Source organism: Podarcis bocagei (genome assembly GCF_964188305.1).
Source record: "Podarcis bocagei genome assembly, chromosome: 18".
Lineage (NCBI taxonomy): Eukaryota > Metazoa > Chordata > Lepidosauria > Squamata > Lacertidae > Podarcis > Podarcis bocagei.
The window spans coordinates 10,872,876-10,892,275 of NC_138144.1; the positions used below are offsets into that span (position 1 = coordinate 10,872,876).

The window sequence follows — 19,400 nt, forward strand, 5'->3', positions numbered from 1 at the left end:
GGGGAGCCCAGGACCTCCAGACACACGGACCAGGATTGCCCTCCAGGGAGGTCACTTTGATGCTGCAAATCCTTTTGACTTCAGCCAAGCAGGCACACTCCATTGTCTCGAGACAAGCGGATGCCAATAATTCGAAACCCTGGGCACAGTTAGAAACTTGGATATATCAGCAAGGGGCTAAATAACTCCTTAAACCAAGGTTGCAGTCGCCAAAACAGAATGTCTAGTTGCCATTATGTGCTTTGCCACCTGGGGCTCCCAGCGATCAGCTTGCCCAATGGTCAGGGCTGGTCATAATGCGAGCCCCAAGAAAGGACATGTGGACAGGACCACCTTAGGAGAAGCAAATGTTTTAAAAAGCTGTGTCGCCCTTTTAAAAGGTGGGTCCCTGGGTCTTGTGCAAGGCAGTCTCTCTCCTTTGACCTTTGGACTGCCAAATAGTTCCCTTTTGCCTATGGGGTGGGCTGTGTGGGAAAGCGGCTGGCGAGGCGTAGCTGGAGCTGCGAGAGGAACGCCTGCGTGTCAGGCTGGCCAGCCGGCCGCTTAACCCTCCTACTTGCTTCCCAGTGCGTTCCCACGACCTTGCACTCCCAGCCGGCTGAGCCGCGCGGCCCATTTTTCTTACCATGAAACCGCATCCACTCTTTTTGACCATCGCCTTGTTCCTCTTTGCCTTCCCCTTCTACATGATGGACGGCCTGGCTGCCCTGGATAAGTGAGTATCATGTGAAGGCGTCGGGGGGGGGTGGGGAGAGAAATAATAATAACCATGACCATTTCTGAATCTCCTGCTCTCTCTGGTGATCACCCTCACCTGACCATCTGACCCAGGCCGCTTGGGAGCAGCCAAAGCAATCATGCAGGTAAAACATACATTCTGGGTCCTAACAACATACCCTCCAACATTTCTCCAATGAAAATGGGGACATCCTATTCCATACCCTCCAACATTTCTCCAATGAAAATAGAGGCGTCCCCTCCAATCTTCCTCCGATGAAAACGGAGACGTCAGCTTATTGGAAATTTCCCCCATTGGAGCATGGCCATTCAAAGGGGCTGTGGGCTGACTCTGCTGATTTTATTTCTTTATTGCTTTAAGAAAAGAATTATTAGTTACGTATTAAGGCCAAGGAGGTGGTTTGGGGTTTTTGCAGGCTGATCTTGCAACTTGTCAAGAAGGCAATTTTAGTGCCATTTTGGTGCATTGTTTTACTGGACTGTCTATGCCGCTGTTTTGCTTTATTAGTTGTTAAGGACCTAAGAAAAGCCTCCTGGATGAGACCAATGACCCATCGAGTCCAGCATCCTGTTCCCACAGATGCCACAATGAGAAACCTGAATGCACAGAGCCAGGATTTATGTTGTGGGGGTGGGCAGGGCACCCACCTGTCCGCATCCTCTGCCCGGCTCTGTCTAGCAGATTCGGAATGAAATGTTTCAGCAACTGTTGTTCCAAATTACTTTTTTTTGCTCAGAAAAATCTGTCAAAATATTCATTCATTTGAAAACTAGGAAGTCAAATGGAGAATTAACATCAGGGAGTACCTTTCATGCAACTGGCGAGTATATTTTGCAAAATTACAAAGAACACGCCTTTTTTCATATTGTTTTTTAAAGCTTTCTTGGATTTGCTGAAAACCTTTTCAGCACTTCCTTCTCAAATTCCTCCTTTTTCCCAATGCAGTTTTTCTAGTAAGCACAGCCCAGGGAGACGCTCTCTTGCCCTTGTCAACCTTAGCCAGGTCTTTGCTCTCTGCAAGGTACAGAATGACGTCTGCATGGCACAAGTGGTGCCTGGCTGAGCAAGAAAGATGCTGTAGTATCCTGAATTCTGATGTTCTGCAGAGAATAGCTTGCACATTGCAATGAAGGGTGACATGGTATGCTGTGCTGCCTGCTTAGCAGGCACTGACTTTTCTAGGGAAACGCTCGCTAGGGAGGGAGATGGTGGCATCTCAGCAAGCATTTCAATTTCAAATATTCAGATTATTTCTACTTTTAGTTAAGCTTTTTTTTTTTAAAAAAAAAATAAATTCTTGCAAGCAGGATTTGAGCCCAAGAGCCCTCTCCTGTCCTGCAGCAACTGGAATCCAGAAGCATTTTTGCCTCTGACTTTGTTTAATCCTGTGGCAGGGAGTTCCACAGTTTAACCATGGGACACTTCTTCAATATTGCCATCTGAAGGAATGGGCATGCTCTATAGGACAACAACATCCCCTATTAATGCAGAGTGATTCCTTCAGCACAGGGGGGTTGGGGGTCTGCTTCAACTCAACAATCCTATGATTCTACCTGAAGATTGGCAAACATAAGAGTTGGGGCGCAAATCCCCAGCATTTTCAGGTGTTGCTGGAAATGTCTCCAGTTTGAAATCCCAGACCCTCCAAGTGTCCCTATTTTCCAGGGACAGTATCGGATTTACAGAAGCTGTCCCGGTTTCTGATTTGATCCTGGAATGTCCCGCTTTTCCTTAGGACGTCCCTATTTTCATCTGAGAAATGTTGGGGGGTCCGGAGTTATGCGACCCCCGAGCCAAGGAGATAAGTAACTGTACAACCTTTAGAAGGCATCTGAAGGCAACCCTGGATAGAGAAGATTTTTTGATGTTTAATGTTTTAATATTTATTGGAAGCTGCCCAGAATGGCTGGGGCAACCCAGTCAGATGATAAAATTACTGCTGTTATTAGTAGTAAATAGGACATCCCTATTTTCATTGGAGAAATGTTGGAGGGTATGTAATCCTGGAGTAGCTGCTACAGGTCAGAGCAGGCGATGCACCTATTTAAAACTGCCCTTTCCAGAAATGTGTGGATGGGGAAGAGGCGTTTAGGGAAGAAGCTGCAGCTCAGTGGTTACAGCATCTGCCTTGCACAAAGAAAACTAGGCTCAGTCCAGTCCAGCTTCAGGTAGGGCTGGAAAAGACTCCTTGCTTGAAACCCTGGAGAACTTCTGCCAGTCAGTGCAGACACTATTGAGACAGATGAACCAACAGCCATAAAGGCAGCTTTCTTTGTTCCTGTTCAGTTTTGCCGGTTTATGAACAAATTCTGCATTACTTCCAATGAAACTTTCCCGCTATTGTTGCATTGACCTTGTAATAAACAAAAATCTGCCCTTATTCCCTTATGGGGGATACCAGAGCCCTTATAGAGTCCTTTGTGGGTTCTCCATCAGTCAGAGAAAATAACAGAGGCCAACCAGAGAATATTGAGAAGCAAAGCAGCTATTAAGCCTGATCTTTATTGAATTGTTGTGACTGGGTGCCCCCTTCACACCCAGGAAAGGAGGAGGAACCCCGAACAAAGGTCTGTCCGCCCTTATATAGACATTTTTAATTGCCCGCCCTGGAACTCAAGACCACCCCTCCATACATCATACATACATAACAGAAAAGGCAGTCTACAGCAGAAATCTGAGTGCATTGTTTATCTCGTCTGACAGGTTACCTGTTAATGCTCACTTGATTGGATACCCTGGAGAGCCTGGCCAGTCTTTTGTAATGATAAATACTTAGTTCCTGAGCCAGGTCAGGCTCACACCCTATTCATACACAGACAGGATTTGTGAAGGAAAAGACAATGGGGAGGCTTTTCCATTTTCCTTCGGCAGAGAAATAGATGAGATCAATTTGGGAGGGACAAAATGGTTTCAGGACTTTCTGTGGGGTTTCAGACATGTGGTTTATATATGCAGTTTGATATATATATGACCATAAATTTTTTATTTCAACCACTATGACTCCAATAGCCAGCAAATGGCATAACAACTTTTGGATGAGACTCCCCCCCCCCCCATTATTTCTCACATCTATTTTTCTTTTTAATGCATGCATTAATATTCCATGCCAGATTTCTCACTCCTGTTTACTAAGCAGACAATTGCCCACTTACCCCTGTTTGGCTATCAGCTTCCTAGCTGCATAGAATCATAGAATTGTAGAGTTGGAAGGGACCCCAAGGGTCATCTAGTCCAACCCCCTGCAATGCAGGGATCTCAGCCAAAGCATCCATGGCAGACGGCCACCCAACCTCTGCTTAGAAACCTCCAAGGAAGGAGAGGCCACAAGCAGAGGAGTGGCAGGCGAAGTTGATGGAATATGCTGAATTAGCAAGTTTAGCTAGCAAAATTAGATATGAGTGAAGTCTTTAAGGAGGATTGAAAAATGTTTGTAGACAATATTTTTTAAAAAAAACATTGTAAATATGCTAAAATGCTAACAGGTTTGGAGTAAGGACAGCAGTAATCGAGATACTGAGAAAAAAGATGGAGGAAAGAAGGCATGGTATAATTACAATACGCAGCAGTAATAGAGAAATTGAGGAAACCGGGGTGTGTGTGTGAGGGAAGTTGGTTTTTGGAAAATCAATTACAGTGGTACATCGGGTTAAGAACTTAATTCGTTCTGGAGGTCCGTTCTTAACCTGAAACTGTTCTTAAGCCGAGGTACCACTTTAGCTAATGGGGCCTCCCGCTGCACGATTTCTGTTCTCATCCTGAAGCAAAGTTCTTAACCCGAGGTCCTGTTTCTGGGTTAGCAGAGTCTGTAACCTGAAGCGTCTGTAACCTGAAGCGTCTTTAACCCGAGGTACCACTGTAATTAAACAAACAAACAACTGTCAAACTGCTGCAGAGAACATATTTACTGCAGTTTTCCCCTACTATTTTAGTAAGGGTCGCGTTGGGTCCATTTGCAACCCCCCCGCCCCGCTTGGCCTGACCTGGCAGCTGCAGGGCTCGTGTCCTAAAGGCTCTCCTGGCTGACGCCTGATGCACTCTGGACAGGCGACCGAACTTTGATCTTTTCCCTGCGCTATCTGGGAAACAGGGACTTGCTATCTGGCCCAGCAGCCTGGTGAATCACAGCTAGGCTTACCCTTGAGCGGGGATCGGCAGGTTGGTGACATGCAAGCAGCCTTCCTATTAGCCACATCAGCTAATAAATAGCTTACAAGGTTGTTGTTTTTAAAGGAATAAATTGAAACCCCAAGTTCAGGTGCAATCTATCTCTAAATATCCATTAAATAGATATATATATATATTCAAGTAGTATAAATAATAGTAAAGGTGAAGGACCGCTGGATGGTTAAGTCCAGTCAAACTTGACTATGGGGTTGCAGCACTCATCTCGCTTCAGGCCGAGAGAGCCAGCGTTTGTCCACAGACAGCTTTCTGGTCATGTGGCCAGCATGACTAAACTGCTTCTGGCGCACCATAATGAGTGCCAGAGCGCATGGAAACACCGTTTACCTTCCTGCCAGAGTGGTACCTATTTATCTACTTGCACTGGCATGCTTTCGAACTGCTAGAGTGGCATAAGCTGGGACAGAGCAACGGGAGCTCACCCTGTCGTGGGGATTCAAACCTCCGACCTTCTGATCAGCAAGCCCAAGAGGCTCAGTGGTTTAGACCACAGCACCACCATGTCCTATAAGTAATGGAGGATAGCTCAGTCAGTTGAGCACTTTTAATCTCAGGGTTGTGGGTTAGAGCACCACATTGGGCAAAATATTCCCGCGTTGCCGGGGGTTGGACTAGATGACCCTCGGGGTCCCTTCCAACTCTGCAGTTCTACGATTCTATATACCACTCAATCACACACAAAGAGAGAGAAATTGCATTTATATCCCACCTTTTGCACCAAGGAGCCCTGGGTGGCATATATGTATTTCACAGAATCATATAACTGTGGAGTTTCCTAAGGAAAAGTGGGACATTCTGGGATCAAATCAGAAACTGGGATGCCTTCTGTAAAGCCAGGACTGTCCTTGGAAAACAGGGGCACTTGAAGGGTCTGAGCGTCCTGGGTTCCATGTAATTCAGCCCTTTGTTCATGAGGACCAGAATCCTGCTCTTCTCTTCCAGGGAAGGGACCCTAATCCAAGCGTGGAGTTTTATCACTTCTGCATCTGCTGAAAGAGCCCTTTTAAAAAATCTGAACCGGGATAAATCTTCTTCCTCCGTGATCCGCTTGTCCTCTGCTAGCTTCCACTGCAGGCAGCGATTGATCTGGAAAGACCCCCTGTGCAGCTCTGCGCATGCTGAGTGGCACTTTTTCTAGAGCCATATATATATATATATATATATATATATATATATATATATATATAGATATATATATATATATATGCAGGTTTTGGTGTTTTCGGGTATCTTCCCGTGTAAGAGTTGGGGTGTCTAGGCGACGTTTCGACGAGGTCTCACTCGTCATCTTCAGGCTGGTGCTTTCGGCTTCTTGTTACTAGAACAGAGCTCTGTTCTAGTAACAAGAAGCCGAAAGCACCAGCCTGAAGATGACGAGTGAGACCTCGTCGAAACGTCGCCTAGACACCCCAACTCTTACACGGGAAGATACCCGAAAACACCAAAACCTGCATTCCTGTACCCGTGAAAATCTACGAAAGCATATATATATATATATATATATATATATATATATATATATATATAATCTGCTGCAAGGAGGTTTCTGAGTTTGCTCTGGATCAGCATTGCAGCTGTGTGGCTGATGCACAGTGGCTGCTTCTGAGCTGCCTCTCTCTCTCACACACACAGAGAAAACCACCTTTCAATTTGCAGCTCAGGGGCTCCTCCCTACTCCTTCCCAGCTGACATCTGCAGGTGCTGGAGCTGCAGGTTTGCAGAGGGAAAGGGTTTTTTGTGTGACCTGAATGTCAATTCGGGTTTTGGACCAGGGTTGCAGCAGAACAGCTCCGGTGCATGCAGAAGGCTGCAGCCTTGATCTCCAGCCTTGATCTGCACACAGACTTTCTGCCTGGAAGCCTGGAAAGCTATGGCCCTTCCTCAAACCCAAAGTGAGGTTCTAGTCCTCAGGGTTTGGAATAAAGAGCCGAAATGATACCCTCTAACATTCCTCAGATGAAAGCGGGGGTGCTTCCCCCTCCCCGTGCAACTGACCCTCCTCGCCCCGCAAGGTTTTGTTGTTCCCCACCCCACAGAGCACTCCCTACCAGAAGGAAGGTGCTCTATTAGGACACACAACACACAACCTCCACCCTCCTGAGAAAAGCCCTTAATCCCAGTTTTATGTTATTTTATTTTTCAGTAGCTTGCCAAAAAGAAAAGCACAAACCAAGGAATAAATTTGATAAAAGGGCAAGATTAGGTGTGGACTCACAAAGCATTTTAATGGCCTCCAACATTTCTCCGATGAAAACAGGGAAATCCTATATAATACTACTATTAATAAATAATAATAATAATAATAATAATAATAGGTTATTACCTTTAGAAGACATCTGAAGGCCCCATATAGGGAAGCTGTTTTAATGTTTAATGTTTTATTTTTGTTTTTATATATGCCACAAGCTGCCCAGAGCGGTTGGAGCAAGCCAGGCAGATGGGGGGGGGGGCTATAAAAATTGTTGTTGTTGTTAAAGAGGCCATCTCCATCCCTAGAGAAACGTTGGAGGGTCTGCTGTCGATGTCTCCTAGCCAGGACGGCTGTGCACTGCCTCCCCCCAGTTGTCGGCAGCATACTTCCGAATCGAGGCCAGGATGCTAGACTGGGTGGGCCCTGTGGGCTTGATCCAGCAGGATGACTCTTACGTTACAGTAGCAGGATGTCTGGGCATATGAAGAAATGGTCAAGCCACGCAAAACCAAACATGTTGCTTCTTTTTCATTGTTTTTAACTTTGGACCCATCCTTGTTTTCTCCTCCCCCTTTCACCTTCTCCTCGCTTGCAGCCCCTCGGCCATCGCAGTGACTGCCTTCGGGATCCTCTTATTCCTGTTTGCTCTGGTTTACTCCGCAAGTGACTCTGAGGATGCCCTCTTCTATGGTAAGTCTCTCCTCTCTTTGGGCATCTTCATGCCTGCCCCCCCTCCTTTCCCAGCTTCTCTTTCTGTGTGTGTTTAGTGTATGTGTGTAAACAGCTGACCACCTGGTCACCTTTAAAAAAAAATGTCGCTATCCCTCATGAAACTCAAAAGTGCTTTCAGTGGAAAACACAAATATTTATTTCCCCATATCCCTGCAGTGTTCGTTGTACTTTCCTTCGTGTCAGGAATCAGCGCCGTCATTGTTCTGGAAGAAGATGGCTACATAAGCAACTTCCTGGAAGGCTACATGAGACAGGCAAGTCCTCACAGGCAGGAGTGCAACCGGGAGGGCGCGGAGGGTGTGCGACCCATATCAGATGCTTCAAACCTTTGTCTGAGTGGTGGGTGGTTTTATCACATAAAACCTTTCAGCCAGGTTTCCTTTCAGCAAGGCCCCCCAAAGACACAAGACCTTTTGTGAGAAGGGGGTACATCCGTACCTTTCTACAGCTTGGGCATAGGTAGTGACACCATTAACAGCCAGTGCTCAAAATAAGCTAGGCACTCTTTGCACCTATTGGCCACCTGTGACCAAGTGAGGACGCCTGGGTGCCAGGATGGCACCTGATGTCTTCACCATGTGGAGGTGCATGCCTGGGAATCATTGGATCCGGACTGGTTGTGCAAATAATAATATTATTATTATTAACAACAACAACAACAACAACAACAATATATTTATACCCCACCACTCTGGGCGGCTTCCAACAAAATATTAAAATACAGTAGTCTGTCAAACATTAAAAGCTTCCCTAAATAGGGCTGCTTTCAGATGTCTTCTAAAAGTCTGGTAGTTGTTGTTCTCTTTGACATCTGGTGCGAGGGCGTTCCACAGGGCAGGCGCCACCACCAAGAAGGCCCTCTGCCTGGTTCCCTGTAACCTCACTTCTCGCAGGGAGGGAACCGCCAGAAGGCCCTCAGACCTGGACCTCAGAATAATGGGTGTGGAGACGCTCCTTCAGGTATCCTGGACCGAGGCCATTTAGGGCTTTAAAGGTCAGCACCAGCACTTTGAATTTTGCTCAGAAACGTACTGGGAGCCAATGTAGGTCTTTCATGTAGCAACACATTCTGTAGAATTCTCTCCATTATATTTTATTTGCACAGTCAGAATGAATTTCTGGAAACAAAATGCTTTTTCTGAGCAGGGAACAGTGTTATAGTTAATTGTTGTCGCTTGTCTTCGCTTACCCCACCCCGCCAGGAACTACAAGGTTTACTCACAACATAAGTCTTGCCAGGATTCAGGAAATACAGTGACGAAAATCAGGCAGGCAATAAACTTTACAAATATCCATAGCCCAGTTCAAAATGGAGGAGAGCAAACATATATCATCCGCCATGGCAGGTAGGAAAAAAGAGTTTACAGCAACAGGAAGGAAGAGATAGGGATCAACAAATTGTCTTTTTCTTGCCACCAAGTTTGGGCGTATGACATCATAGCGCTCCCTCCGTGCAGGTTCTGAAACTCCATTTGTGACTGTCTATGCATTTGTGATTTTGTCTGCACATCCTCCCGCACAAACGTCCGTTCCCATAGCAGGGGTGAGGTGCCTCCAGATTTTGCTGGACTCCAACTCCCATCACCAACAACCCGGCATGGCCAGGGATGACGAGAGCAGGAGTCCAGCAATACCCAGAGGGCCATTGGCTTACCCCTTCTCTGCCCTATGGCAACAAATCACAGGTACTTGGCCCAGCTATTTTACATAGCAAAGCTGAGCATGGCACATTGGACCACTGAATAAACATCTCTTCTATTCTCTGGACCCCAAGCCCACAGCCATAGAGTCGCTGCTTCGGAAATGTGCCATGAGGCCATTCGGTCCACCTCAACCCTTTAGCAATCCCTTAGTTCAGGGAGGACTCATATCTCAGCGGCAGAGCACTGCTTTGCATGTAGAAGGTCACAGGCATCTCTAGGTAGGGCAGTAAGATTCTAGTCCTCAGCATTCTGAATAAAGAACCAATTCAAATAGGCCGCTGCCTTGAGCCAAGTCAGACCATTGATCCATCCAACTCAGTGCTGCCTACACTGGCTGGCAGCATCTCTTCAGGTTTTCAGATGGGGATTTAGGTACCATTTCCTCAGCCACAGCTGGAAATGCCAGGAACTAACCTGTTCGTGTGTGTGTGTGTCATGCAAAAGCTGCTTTTTGGCCGCAGAGTCACAACTTTTAATTTCTGGGGGACATGCAGATGTTGAAATGGATGGTTGAAGGACGGGACGGGTCTTGGGCTGTGATTGACGTCTTGGTTTCTGCTTCCTATAGGGTGAGCCATACCTAAGCACAGCTCACGGTATGATGAACTGCTATTGGGCTGCCACCACCCACTTCGCCCTCCAGCTGGCCATGATTGCAGCCATCACTCAAAGGTGAGACGGGTCTGTTGTCATAAACTTGTAGAGCTGGAAGGAATATCAAGGGTCATCTGTTTAAAAACCTCCAACAAAAGAGAGTCCAGAGGTTGTCCGTTCTGCTGGGGATTTTGCAGAACCTTTGTAAAGGTGTCAGGCAGAAATCCAACTGGTAGTGCTTTGTGGACTCCCTGGGTTTTTACAGGTCCTGGAGCTGTTTGGAGGCATAAAAACTCCCTCTGGGGCAGAGGGGGGAGGATTTTTCAGGCCTGGGGTGAGGAGTGGGGGAATAGACCCCAGTTATATTTGGTGGGGCTGAGTAGGCAAGCTGTGTTGACTCTCTGTTTGCTCTCCAGAAAGAGTTTCCGGAACCTTGGGCTCTACTGGGTCGGATCCCTCACCATGAACTTTGCCGTCTACCTGCTGGGGAATGTGGTTGGTGAGTTGCTCCCTGGCAAACGCTTGCCATCATCTTCCCTTTCGAATGAAAAATGGGAAGAGCAGGAGTTTAGTTCTCCTTATCTCAGCTTTGGCTGAGATTTTGGCACTGCAGGGGGTTGTAGTAGATGACCCTTGGGTCCCTTCCAACTATACGATCCTATGCTTCTATTAGGGATTTGTCCGGACTGCTGGGTGGGATTTCTGACACACTGCAACAAGCTGCATTTCTTCTGAGCTAGACCACGTGGTCCACCCAAACCAGTATCGTCCACACTGGCTGGCAGCATCAGCTCGCCAGGGGTTCAGGCAGAGAGTACCTTTCTTTCCCAGTCCTTCTGTGTGCAAAGCAGGTCCTTTACCTCTGAGCAATTGCCCTTTCGCATAGCTGTCAACTTACAGATTTGAAAATAAGGGACCAGCAGCCTTGAAAATAAGGGACCTGCAGCCTCACCTGTTCCAGGCACTCCAGTCTTCCTGTCCTCCTGCAGTCTGGTCAATCTCATGCTGGTAGCTTCGAGAACACTGTCCAACCAACTTTGTAACCAGAGGTTCAACTGAATAGAATCTGAATCACATGCACCACAAGGCCTATGCAGCCTCAACTTAAGATGGCTCCCCGGCCTGGCTTTGCACTGCAAAGTTTGCAGCAGCACGTGCAACTAAATGGCGTCCAGCATTCAAAAACCCCCTCCGCTTGCATTAACTAGCCACACACAAGGCATGCAAGCTCCACCCCCCAGTCGTTCTCAGACTCCTTATTGGGTGAGCAACACAGCCAAGCAACGCAGTTGGAGCCTCCCTCCTGCCTGGCCGGTAGGGAGGGAGGGAGGGAGAGGAGCTGCTTCCTTTGAAATTTAAGGGACATCATTTAAGGGACATTTAAGGGACATCCATCAATAAGGGACAGCGGCGGGACATGGCACTGGAATAAGGGACTGTCCCTTTGAATAAGGGACTGTCCCTTCGAATAAGGGACTGTCCCTTCAATTAAGGGACACTTGACAGCTATGCCCTTTTGTTTCATGGAAAAATAAACCAAGAGTCTAGTCCTCATGGTCTTGAATGAAGGTCTAGTTTCAACAGAAAGCTGCCTTATAATGAGACAGGCCGCTGGCCCATCTAGCAAAGTATTGCCAACACGGGCAGGCAGCAACAGCTCTCTGAGGCTCAAGAGAGGGAGTATTGACACTGCCTGCACTGGAAAGGCCAGGGATGGGACCTGGGACCTGTTGCATTCCTGCATTGCGGGGGGGTTGGACTAGATGACCCTGGGGTCCCTTCCAGCTCTGTGATTCTATGCATGCGAAGCAGGTGCTCTGATCATTGAGCTAAAGCCTGAGATTGGTGGCGCAGGGCCTGGAGGTGTCCTAAGGCGGCCACCTCTCTCTCTCTCTCTCTCTCTCTCTTAAAGATACATGCATGTTCTTTTCTTTTCTTAATAGTAATTTTGTATTACCGTTTTACAAAATGGTCAAGAAGGCAGTTTCTGCCGAGGGAAGTGAGGGGCAGGTGGGGCTTGTCCACCTGGGAAGGGAGCCCATTTAGAAGAAGGGAGACTTCTGCTGCCTTGTGGGACATCTTTGGGAGAAGAGAAGACTAAGGAGTGAAGTGTGGAGACCCTAAGGTGGCAAACTCATCCATTCCCTCCACCTCAGCCAAGGGCTGCAGGGGTTTGGAGTCCTGCAATCGCTGGAGTGTGGGGGGCAGATGATTCCACCATCCATGTTCTAATAAAGTCCCTCAGGAGAACTGGGCTGACTGGTGTCCCCAAGATTTAACTTTGTGGCTTAGGGCCCTCGTATTTACGGGACTGCCTCTCCTGGTCTGCCTCGCAGAGGACCTTAAGGTCGATGAATAACCATAGTTTAGAGGTCCCAGGCCCTAAGGAAGTCAGATTATCCTCCACCAGGGCCAGGGCCTTCTCAGTGATGGCTCCAACCTGGTGGAATGCTCTGTCCCAGAAGACCAGGGCCCTGCAGGATTTAACCTCCTTCCGTCGGGCCTGTAAGACAGAGCTATTCTGCCTGGCATTTAATTTGAATTCAGCCTGATCTTTTATTCCCCTTCTCTTCCCTCCCCCTCCCCTTTTTATGAAGATTACCCGCTCTGAGACCCCACAGCTAATTCTCCCCTGGTCTCCTCACTGGCCCAAGTAGGACCAATTTAGCCAGCTAGCCCTGGTGACTATCTTATGCTTATTAGATGGATTTCCCCTAAATTGATTTCTGAACTTTGACTTTTATTGTTATTCATGTTTTTATACTGTATTTTATGCTGCTTTTACAATTAAGTGTTTTAAATTTGTTGTTAGCTGCCCTGAGCCTGGTTTTTGAACCGGGAAGGGCGGGGTATAAATAAATTATTATTATTATTATTATTATTATTATTATTATTATTATTATTAACTTGTGGGTGGACTGAGACCAATCCTTGCTTTCCCAGGGAAATACGGTTCTGAGATCCGTCCGGACTTCTTCCTCAACATCCCTTTGATCCTCGCCCTCATCTGGGCTGCCTCCAGGATCTTTGCCCAGCCCAAGACGTTGTCCCTCGAGACGGCCGATAAGGTAACGGAAGAAAGCGCCTTCTAAGCCAAAGCATCCTGTCTCTGACAGCTAGAAACCCCCCAGCCCAGGAAGGCCCCAGAGGCACCAACGTTCTTGTCCCTCCAGCATTTGGTAGGAGGTAGACTGCCCTTTTGAGTGGAGGTTCTTCTTAGCTGCCCTAAACCACTGCCAGAAGAGCCTCCTTGGATCAGAGCAAAGGTCTGCTCCGTCCAGAATCTTCTTCCCAATTGACTTCCCCAGTGGTTCCTCTCTAGCCACCGGCTTTCTTTCTTTCTGTTTAAATCACACATCAGGAGATTTAAGTACCGCTTTCAGCAGGGACAGCTCAGTTGGTTAGAGCCTGGGGTGCCGATAACACAAAAGTTGCAAGTTCAGTCCCCATATGATTCTATGATTTTATGGTGGTCAAAGCAATCTACGGTCAGAATAAAACAATAATGTTATCAGAAACACACACACCCTGCAAAAAAACCCCACAACAACAGCGATGGAAAGGATTTGAAAATAAGAATAACTAAAGCCGACTATCAGTTTCAAAGGAAAGACGTTGAGACATCTGGATAGGCTAGCCTAAATGAAAAACAGGAAAAAAGCTTCTAGCAGGAGCCAATCAGCCAGGAGTTCCAAAGTTCGGTGCAGTCACACCCAAATGCTCACGGTCACCCTGTGATGGTGGCAGTTCTGCAGATTGAAGTGGTTGAAGGAGCCAGCATGACGTGAGGTGATGTCATTTCCTCATTTTCCATCAGCAAAACAACTACTTTCCGCAAGTGGTTAAGGGTTTTTATTTGCTTATTTGAACTTGGCCCGGTAGCAAATTGTCAACCAGTGAAGATCTCTGAGCACAGAAGTGACACGCAGATGGCGTCTCACTCCTGTCAGCAACCTTGATGCAGCATTCTGCACCAACTGTGGGTTCCAGCTCAAGCGCTAGGAAATTTATTATTATTATTATTTATTATTATTCTCCACCCATCTGGCCGGGTTTCCCCAGCCGCTCTGGGCGGCTTCCAGCACATATAAAAACATAATAAGACATCAAACATAAAAATTTCCTGAAACAGAGAAGCCCCACATGTGGGGCGAGATAGACCGCAAATGTCCGCAGAAGATACAGTCAGTTACTACGGCAACTGTGTGCCCCGTAGGTTTATCTAAGGGCCTATAAGGAACTGCATTGGTGACTCAGACTGCCCGGCGCAGTGCCCTGTTCCCGACAGAGGACAGCAAAATCCCCAGAGCCGCTCAGACCGCCACGTCTGAGTTTCATAATCCCTAATAATAATAATAATTAATAATAATAATTTTATTATTTATACCCCGCTCATCTGGCTGGGTTTCCCCAGCTACTCCTGGTTTATAAGCTCATGCCACACGAATCAAACGCACCATCGACTCAAGACCGGCAGGGGGTTGGACTAGATGGCCCCTGGGGTCCCTTCCAGCTCAACAGTTCTATAATTCTGTCAGCTTACTTTCCTTTTTTCTCCTTTGGGGAAGGTTTCGGAAGAGCAGCGCAAAAGCCTCCTGCAGCGCCCCCTGGACTTGGTGCTGGTGGGCTCCCTCCTTTTCAACATCAGCTTCACTCTGTTCCGGGGACTGGTGAGCATATGGTCATCTTCCGGAGGCAGCATTGCTCAGTGGTTAGAGTATCTGCTCTGCAGGCAGAATGTCCCAGTTTGGTCCCCTCCGGGTAGGAGATGGGGGTGGAGGGTGCAATTCCCTGCTTGAAAACCTGGAGACCTGCTGCCAGGTCAGTGAGACAGATGCCCAAACAGAATTCATGAGGACTAGAACCATCTTTTTTTAAAAAAAATATCATTTTTTTGCCAAATATATTTCATTAAATTTCCAGAAATTCCACATGTGCATTCCAATACAGAGCAGATTCTTCTTTGGCTAGGTCAACGTCCCCTCCCATTTTCCAGGGCGTTTTTATTTCTCCCCCTTGCTGGACCCTGTCTTCTCTCCCTTGCCTTGCATTATGACAATAATTCGATAATCTCTCATTTGTTCTGTTACTCATAGTTCAAATCCTGCTCGCCAATTCATCATACGATTATATTTCTTTAAATAGTCCAGTTTGTGCTTTCAAACTGCAAGTTGGCAGGAGCTGGGACCGAGCAACGGGAGCTCACCCTGTCGCGGGGATTCGAACCGCCAACCTTCTGATCGGCAAGCCCAAGGCTCGGTGGTTTAACCCACAACGCCACCTGCGTTCCTCCTCCTCCCATTAGTGCTCCTAATTTCTCCTGATAAAAAACCCCAATGAAATCCGCCCTCCATCCTCTTTGACCTGATCTTGCCTCCAGGTTGTTCTGGACTGCAAGGCGGACGTCTGCTTTGACTACATCAACCAGCAGGAGCCGTACCTGCGCGACCCGGTGGCTTATCCCAAAATCCAGGTGAGCAGAGCCTCTTGTTCTTCTGCAGGGGGAAAGGGAGCGTCGGTGGAGAGAGAAACGTTTTCCTCCCTCTCTCGTAGCACCAGAACTCACAGAAGCCCATACCCTCCGACATTTCTCTGATGAAAATAGGGACGTCCTAAGGGAAATCAGGACATTCTGGGATCAAATCACAAATTTGTTGTGGAAGAAATTGGGACCCGTGCTTGGCCAACTGTTAGTCCTGAGCACTGCTTTGATCCATTGCACACCTCAATCTGCGTCACTGAGTGAAAGGAAGAGGTGGTTGCTCCCAGGCAACTTTGGAACTCCCTTCCTGGGGCAGCCGGACTGGCTCCCTCCTCGCTGTCCTTCCACCGGCAGGCAAAACTTTTCTATTCCCACAGGTCTGTGTTTTAAAGAAAGGGCTTTTTGATAGTGCTGTTTTTATTATGTGCATTTTATGATTTTTTTAAAAAAATCTGTCGGAGTTTAATTACATTTGACTCTTTTACATGTTTTAAGCTTTCTGTATTTTTATCTGTGGCTGTTTTGATTTGTGCAAGCCGTCCTGGCTGCAGGAAAGGCCGGATAGGAATAAGTATAAATATAACAACAACAACAACAACAACAATGGATAGCTCAGTCGGTTGGAGCTGGGCGCTGATAACGCCAAGGTTGCAGGTTCGATCCTCGTCTGGGACAGCTGCCTGTTCCTGCATTGCAGGGGGTTGGACTAGATGACCCTGAGGGTCCCTTCCAACTCTGATTCTATGATTCCAACAACAAGACTTTGCAAGCACACTGTTTCTCATTAAAAAACCAAAAGAACTTGGCCTGCTTTTTGTCCTTGTGTCTCAAAGGCAGTCAAGAGTTTCTGTGGTCGCCTTGAGATTCGACCGAACTCTGACTGCCGCTCTGCTCTGCCTCCTGACTCTCCTGCCCGCCCTTCTTCCCAGATGCTCGTCTTCCTCTTCTACGGCCTGCCATATTTCTGCCTCTGCCTTTACGGCTTGCTCACCCCGGGAAGCTCATGGATGCCCGACTGGGCCCTGATCTCCGCTGGCGCCATTGCCCAGGTAACGTGGACATGTATGGACTGCAGCAGGGGCTAAGGAGCTTTCTTCTGCTTTGTCGCAGCACACCAGTTCCAATTCTGGGATTTCCACAGGGTATTCTAAGCTGAGGGAGGCGAGGGCCGAATTCCGTTCTGGGCAGCTTTGCGGGGGCCACATCCCAATGGTGGGCGGGGCCATGACCAAATGTGGGAGGAGCAACACAGGCCAGGTTTCGCTGTGCAGAGCAGGCTGGTTCCCAGACCGCCTTCCACACAGCCCTCTCTGCCTTCCTTCCCGGCATGCTCAGATTTCATGGGTGAAAATGTTCAAGGAGGGTGGGAAACAGGGCTGGTAGGTGTGGCTTGAGAGAGTGGGTGTGGCTTAATAGAGTCTGGTGGAATCTACACACATATAAAAAACCCCTGTGAAAATGCTTTTTAAAAAAATGTTTTGAGAAATATGCTAAATTTGCTGTAGCTCACCATCGCCATCTAGTGTCACATTTGAATACTGCACTTTAAAAAATGTAAAGGACCCCTGATAGTTAAGTCCAGTCATGACTAAGACTCTGGGGTTGCGGCGCTCATCTCATTTTACTGGCCGAGGGAGCTGACATTTTGTTTGCAGACAGTTTTTCTGGGTCATGTGGCCAGCATGACTAAGCCGCTTCTGGCGAAACCAGAGCAGCGCACGGAAACGCCATTTACCTTCCCGCCGGAGTGGTGCCTATTTATCTACTTGCACTTTGACATGCTTTCGAACTGCTAGGTTGGCAGGAGCAAGGACTGAGCAACGGGAGCTCACCCCGCTGCAGGGATTCAAACCGCCGACCTTCTGCTCGGCAAGACCTAGGCTCAGTGGTTTAGCCACCCACTTTACATCACACTTAAAACATTTTATTTGCAGCTGTATAGCTGAGTCCTGTGTGCGGTTTGTGGAGAGGGGTGTGGCTTAAGAGAGAGGGTGTGGCTTGGGGAGAGGGGTGGGGCCTGCCTTCAGGTGTCTTCTAAAGATTGTCTAGTGACTTATCCCTACCCTCCAACATTTCTCTGGTGAAGATAAGGACGTCCTAACAGCCCTCCTCTCTCTGTCTGTTCCTCCTTCCAGGCCCAGTTCTCTCATATTGGCTCTTCGCTCCACCAGCACACCCCGTTTCCTTACCGCACCCCCGAAAGTGCCTGGTGGCTGGTCACCCTTTTCAACCTTGCCTACGCCGTGGGGCCTCACCTTTTGGTGTACCGCTGCCTTCGCAATCCGGCCTTCTTCTCCCCGGTGGTCTCGCAAGACGACATCAAGAAGAAGCAATGAGGCAGAGGAGCCGGGGGTCGCCACCCTCCACTGTCCAGCCACAAACCAGATCGCATTGTGCAAAGCCAAAAACCACAAACCCTGCTCACCAGTTTGCCTGTGGGTTTTTTGTTTTTTAATATCTCTGTGGCTTCAGGTCCACTCAGGGGTTCTCCTGAAGCTCCCAGCAGCAGCTGCCTTGTCTACTCAGTGCTAGCACACTTCATAGAATTGTCAAGGTGGAAGGGACCTCTCAGGGCCATCTAGTCCAACCCCCTGCAATGCAGGAATCTCAGCTGAAGGATCCCTGGCAGGCAGCCATCCAACCTCTGCTTAAAAACCTCCAAGGAAAGAGACTCCATCACCCCATCACCTCCCATTCCACGGTTGAACAGCTCTTGCCGTCAGAAAGTTGGAGTCCCCTTTCTTAGTGTTTGAATCCGCGGGTTCGGGTCCTGCCCAGACTAGCCGGCCAGGGCACCATCGCCAGGTGCAAACATCGACAGGTATCTGGACAGAGAGGAGACGAGCCACTCTCTCAAATTTCAGCTGTAGACTGCCTCTTTCTGTGGCACTTGTGTGATGCTCTTGAGTGGTCTTTGGCTAAGGGGTTGGGCAGTTTCTAAAACCTTTAAAAGCTCTTATGCACCCTTGTTCTGCGCCCTCACCTCCTTGCAAGGTGGGAGACGGGGAAAATAAAGATCTTCCTTGCTTTCCTTTTCCAGTTCCTGCCTCCACTCACTTTCCTCTGACTGATAACAGATTTAGGAAGACACTGGATCCCTTGATGGAGAGATGGGCTGCAAAAACTAACCCTGACTTTTTCTAGAACAATGCTGACTTGTAAACGAAAGGTGTTGTTGCACAAGATAGAAGTGGAAACCTAGAATTGGAACGGACATGGGGACACTCACATATGTCATTGTTTACAAAATAAAAACATTTATAGAAGGTTTTTGAACTGCTTGCTTCTTGTTCGGTGTGCGTTTGTGTCTCCTCACCCCAACAACAACAACAACAAAAATTCTTGAGGTTTCCAGTGTCCCCAAACCACTGTGGCATTCTTTTAACTTGATGCCTTTGAAACCCGGTGTTATAACCAGTGCTTTTTCTGAGGGGGGGAAGGGGGGGGGAAATCCTCATGTTATTTGTTTGTTTGTTTGTTTAACATGGGCCCCGTGCCGCTGCCACCCCAGCAGTGGCTAAATGTAAGATGTGATTAATAAACTCAGGCAAACTGATGTGGATTAGAAACCACCACAACTTTATTGACTACAGATATAGGTGGGTTTTGGTCTCAGGCATTGGGTGTTCCAGCCCCCCCAGACCAAAAAAAAGAAATTACATATTTTTTTAAAAAGGTAAGGGAACTCAGTTTCCTCAAGTTCCTACTCAACCCCCCCCCACCTAGTTATGACTGTTTCCTCTGTTTTACATTATAATTTTTTTAAAAAAATTACCA

General features: G+C 47.7%; 1 protein-coding gene across 1 annotated transcript; it reads left to right on the forward strand.

Moving 5' to 3' along the window:
* The first annotated feature begins 441 nt into the window (after positions 1-441).
* Positions 442-18,904, forward strand: TM6SF2 (transmembrane 6 superfamily member 2). Its single transcript, XM_081177492.1, has 10 exons — positions 442-715; positions 7,708-7,802; positions 8,001-8,098; positions 10,116-10,219; positions 10,558-10,640; positions 13,085-13,209; positions 14,710-14,811; positions 15,522-15,614; positions 16,553-16,672; positions 17,759-18,904. The coding sequence occupies exons 1-10, from the start codon at positions 627-629 to the stop codon at positions 17,957-17,959; spliced, it is 1,110 nt and encodes a 369-aa protein (XP_081033618.1). The 5' UTR covers positions 442-626; the 3' UTR covers positions 17,960-18,904.
* Positions 18,905-19,400: the final 496 nt, after the last annotated feature.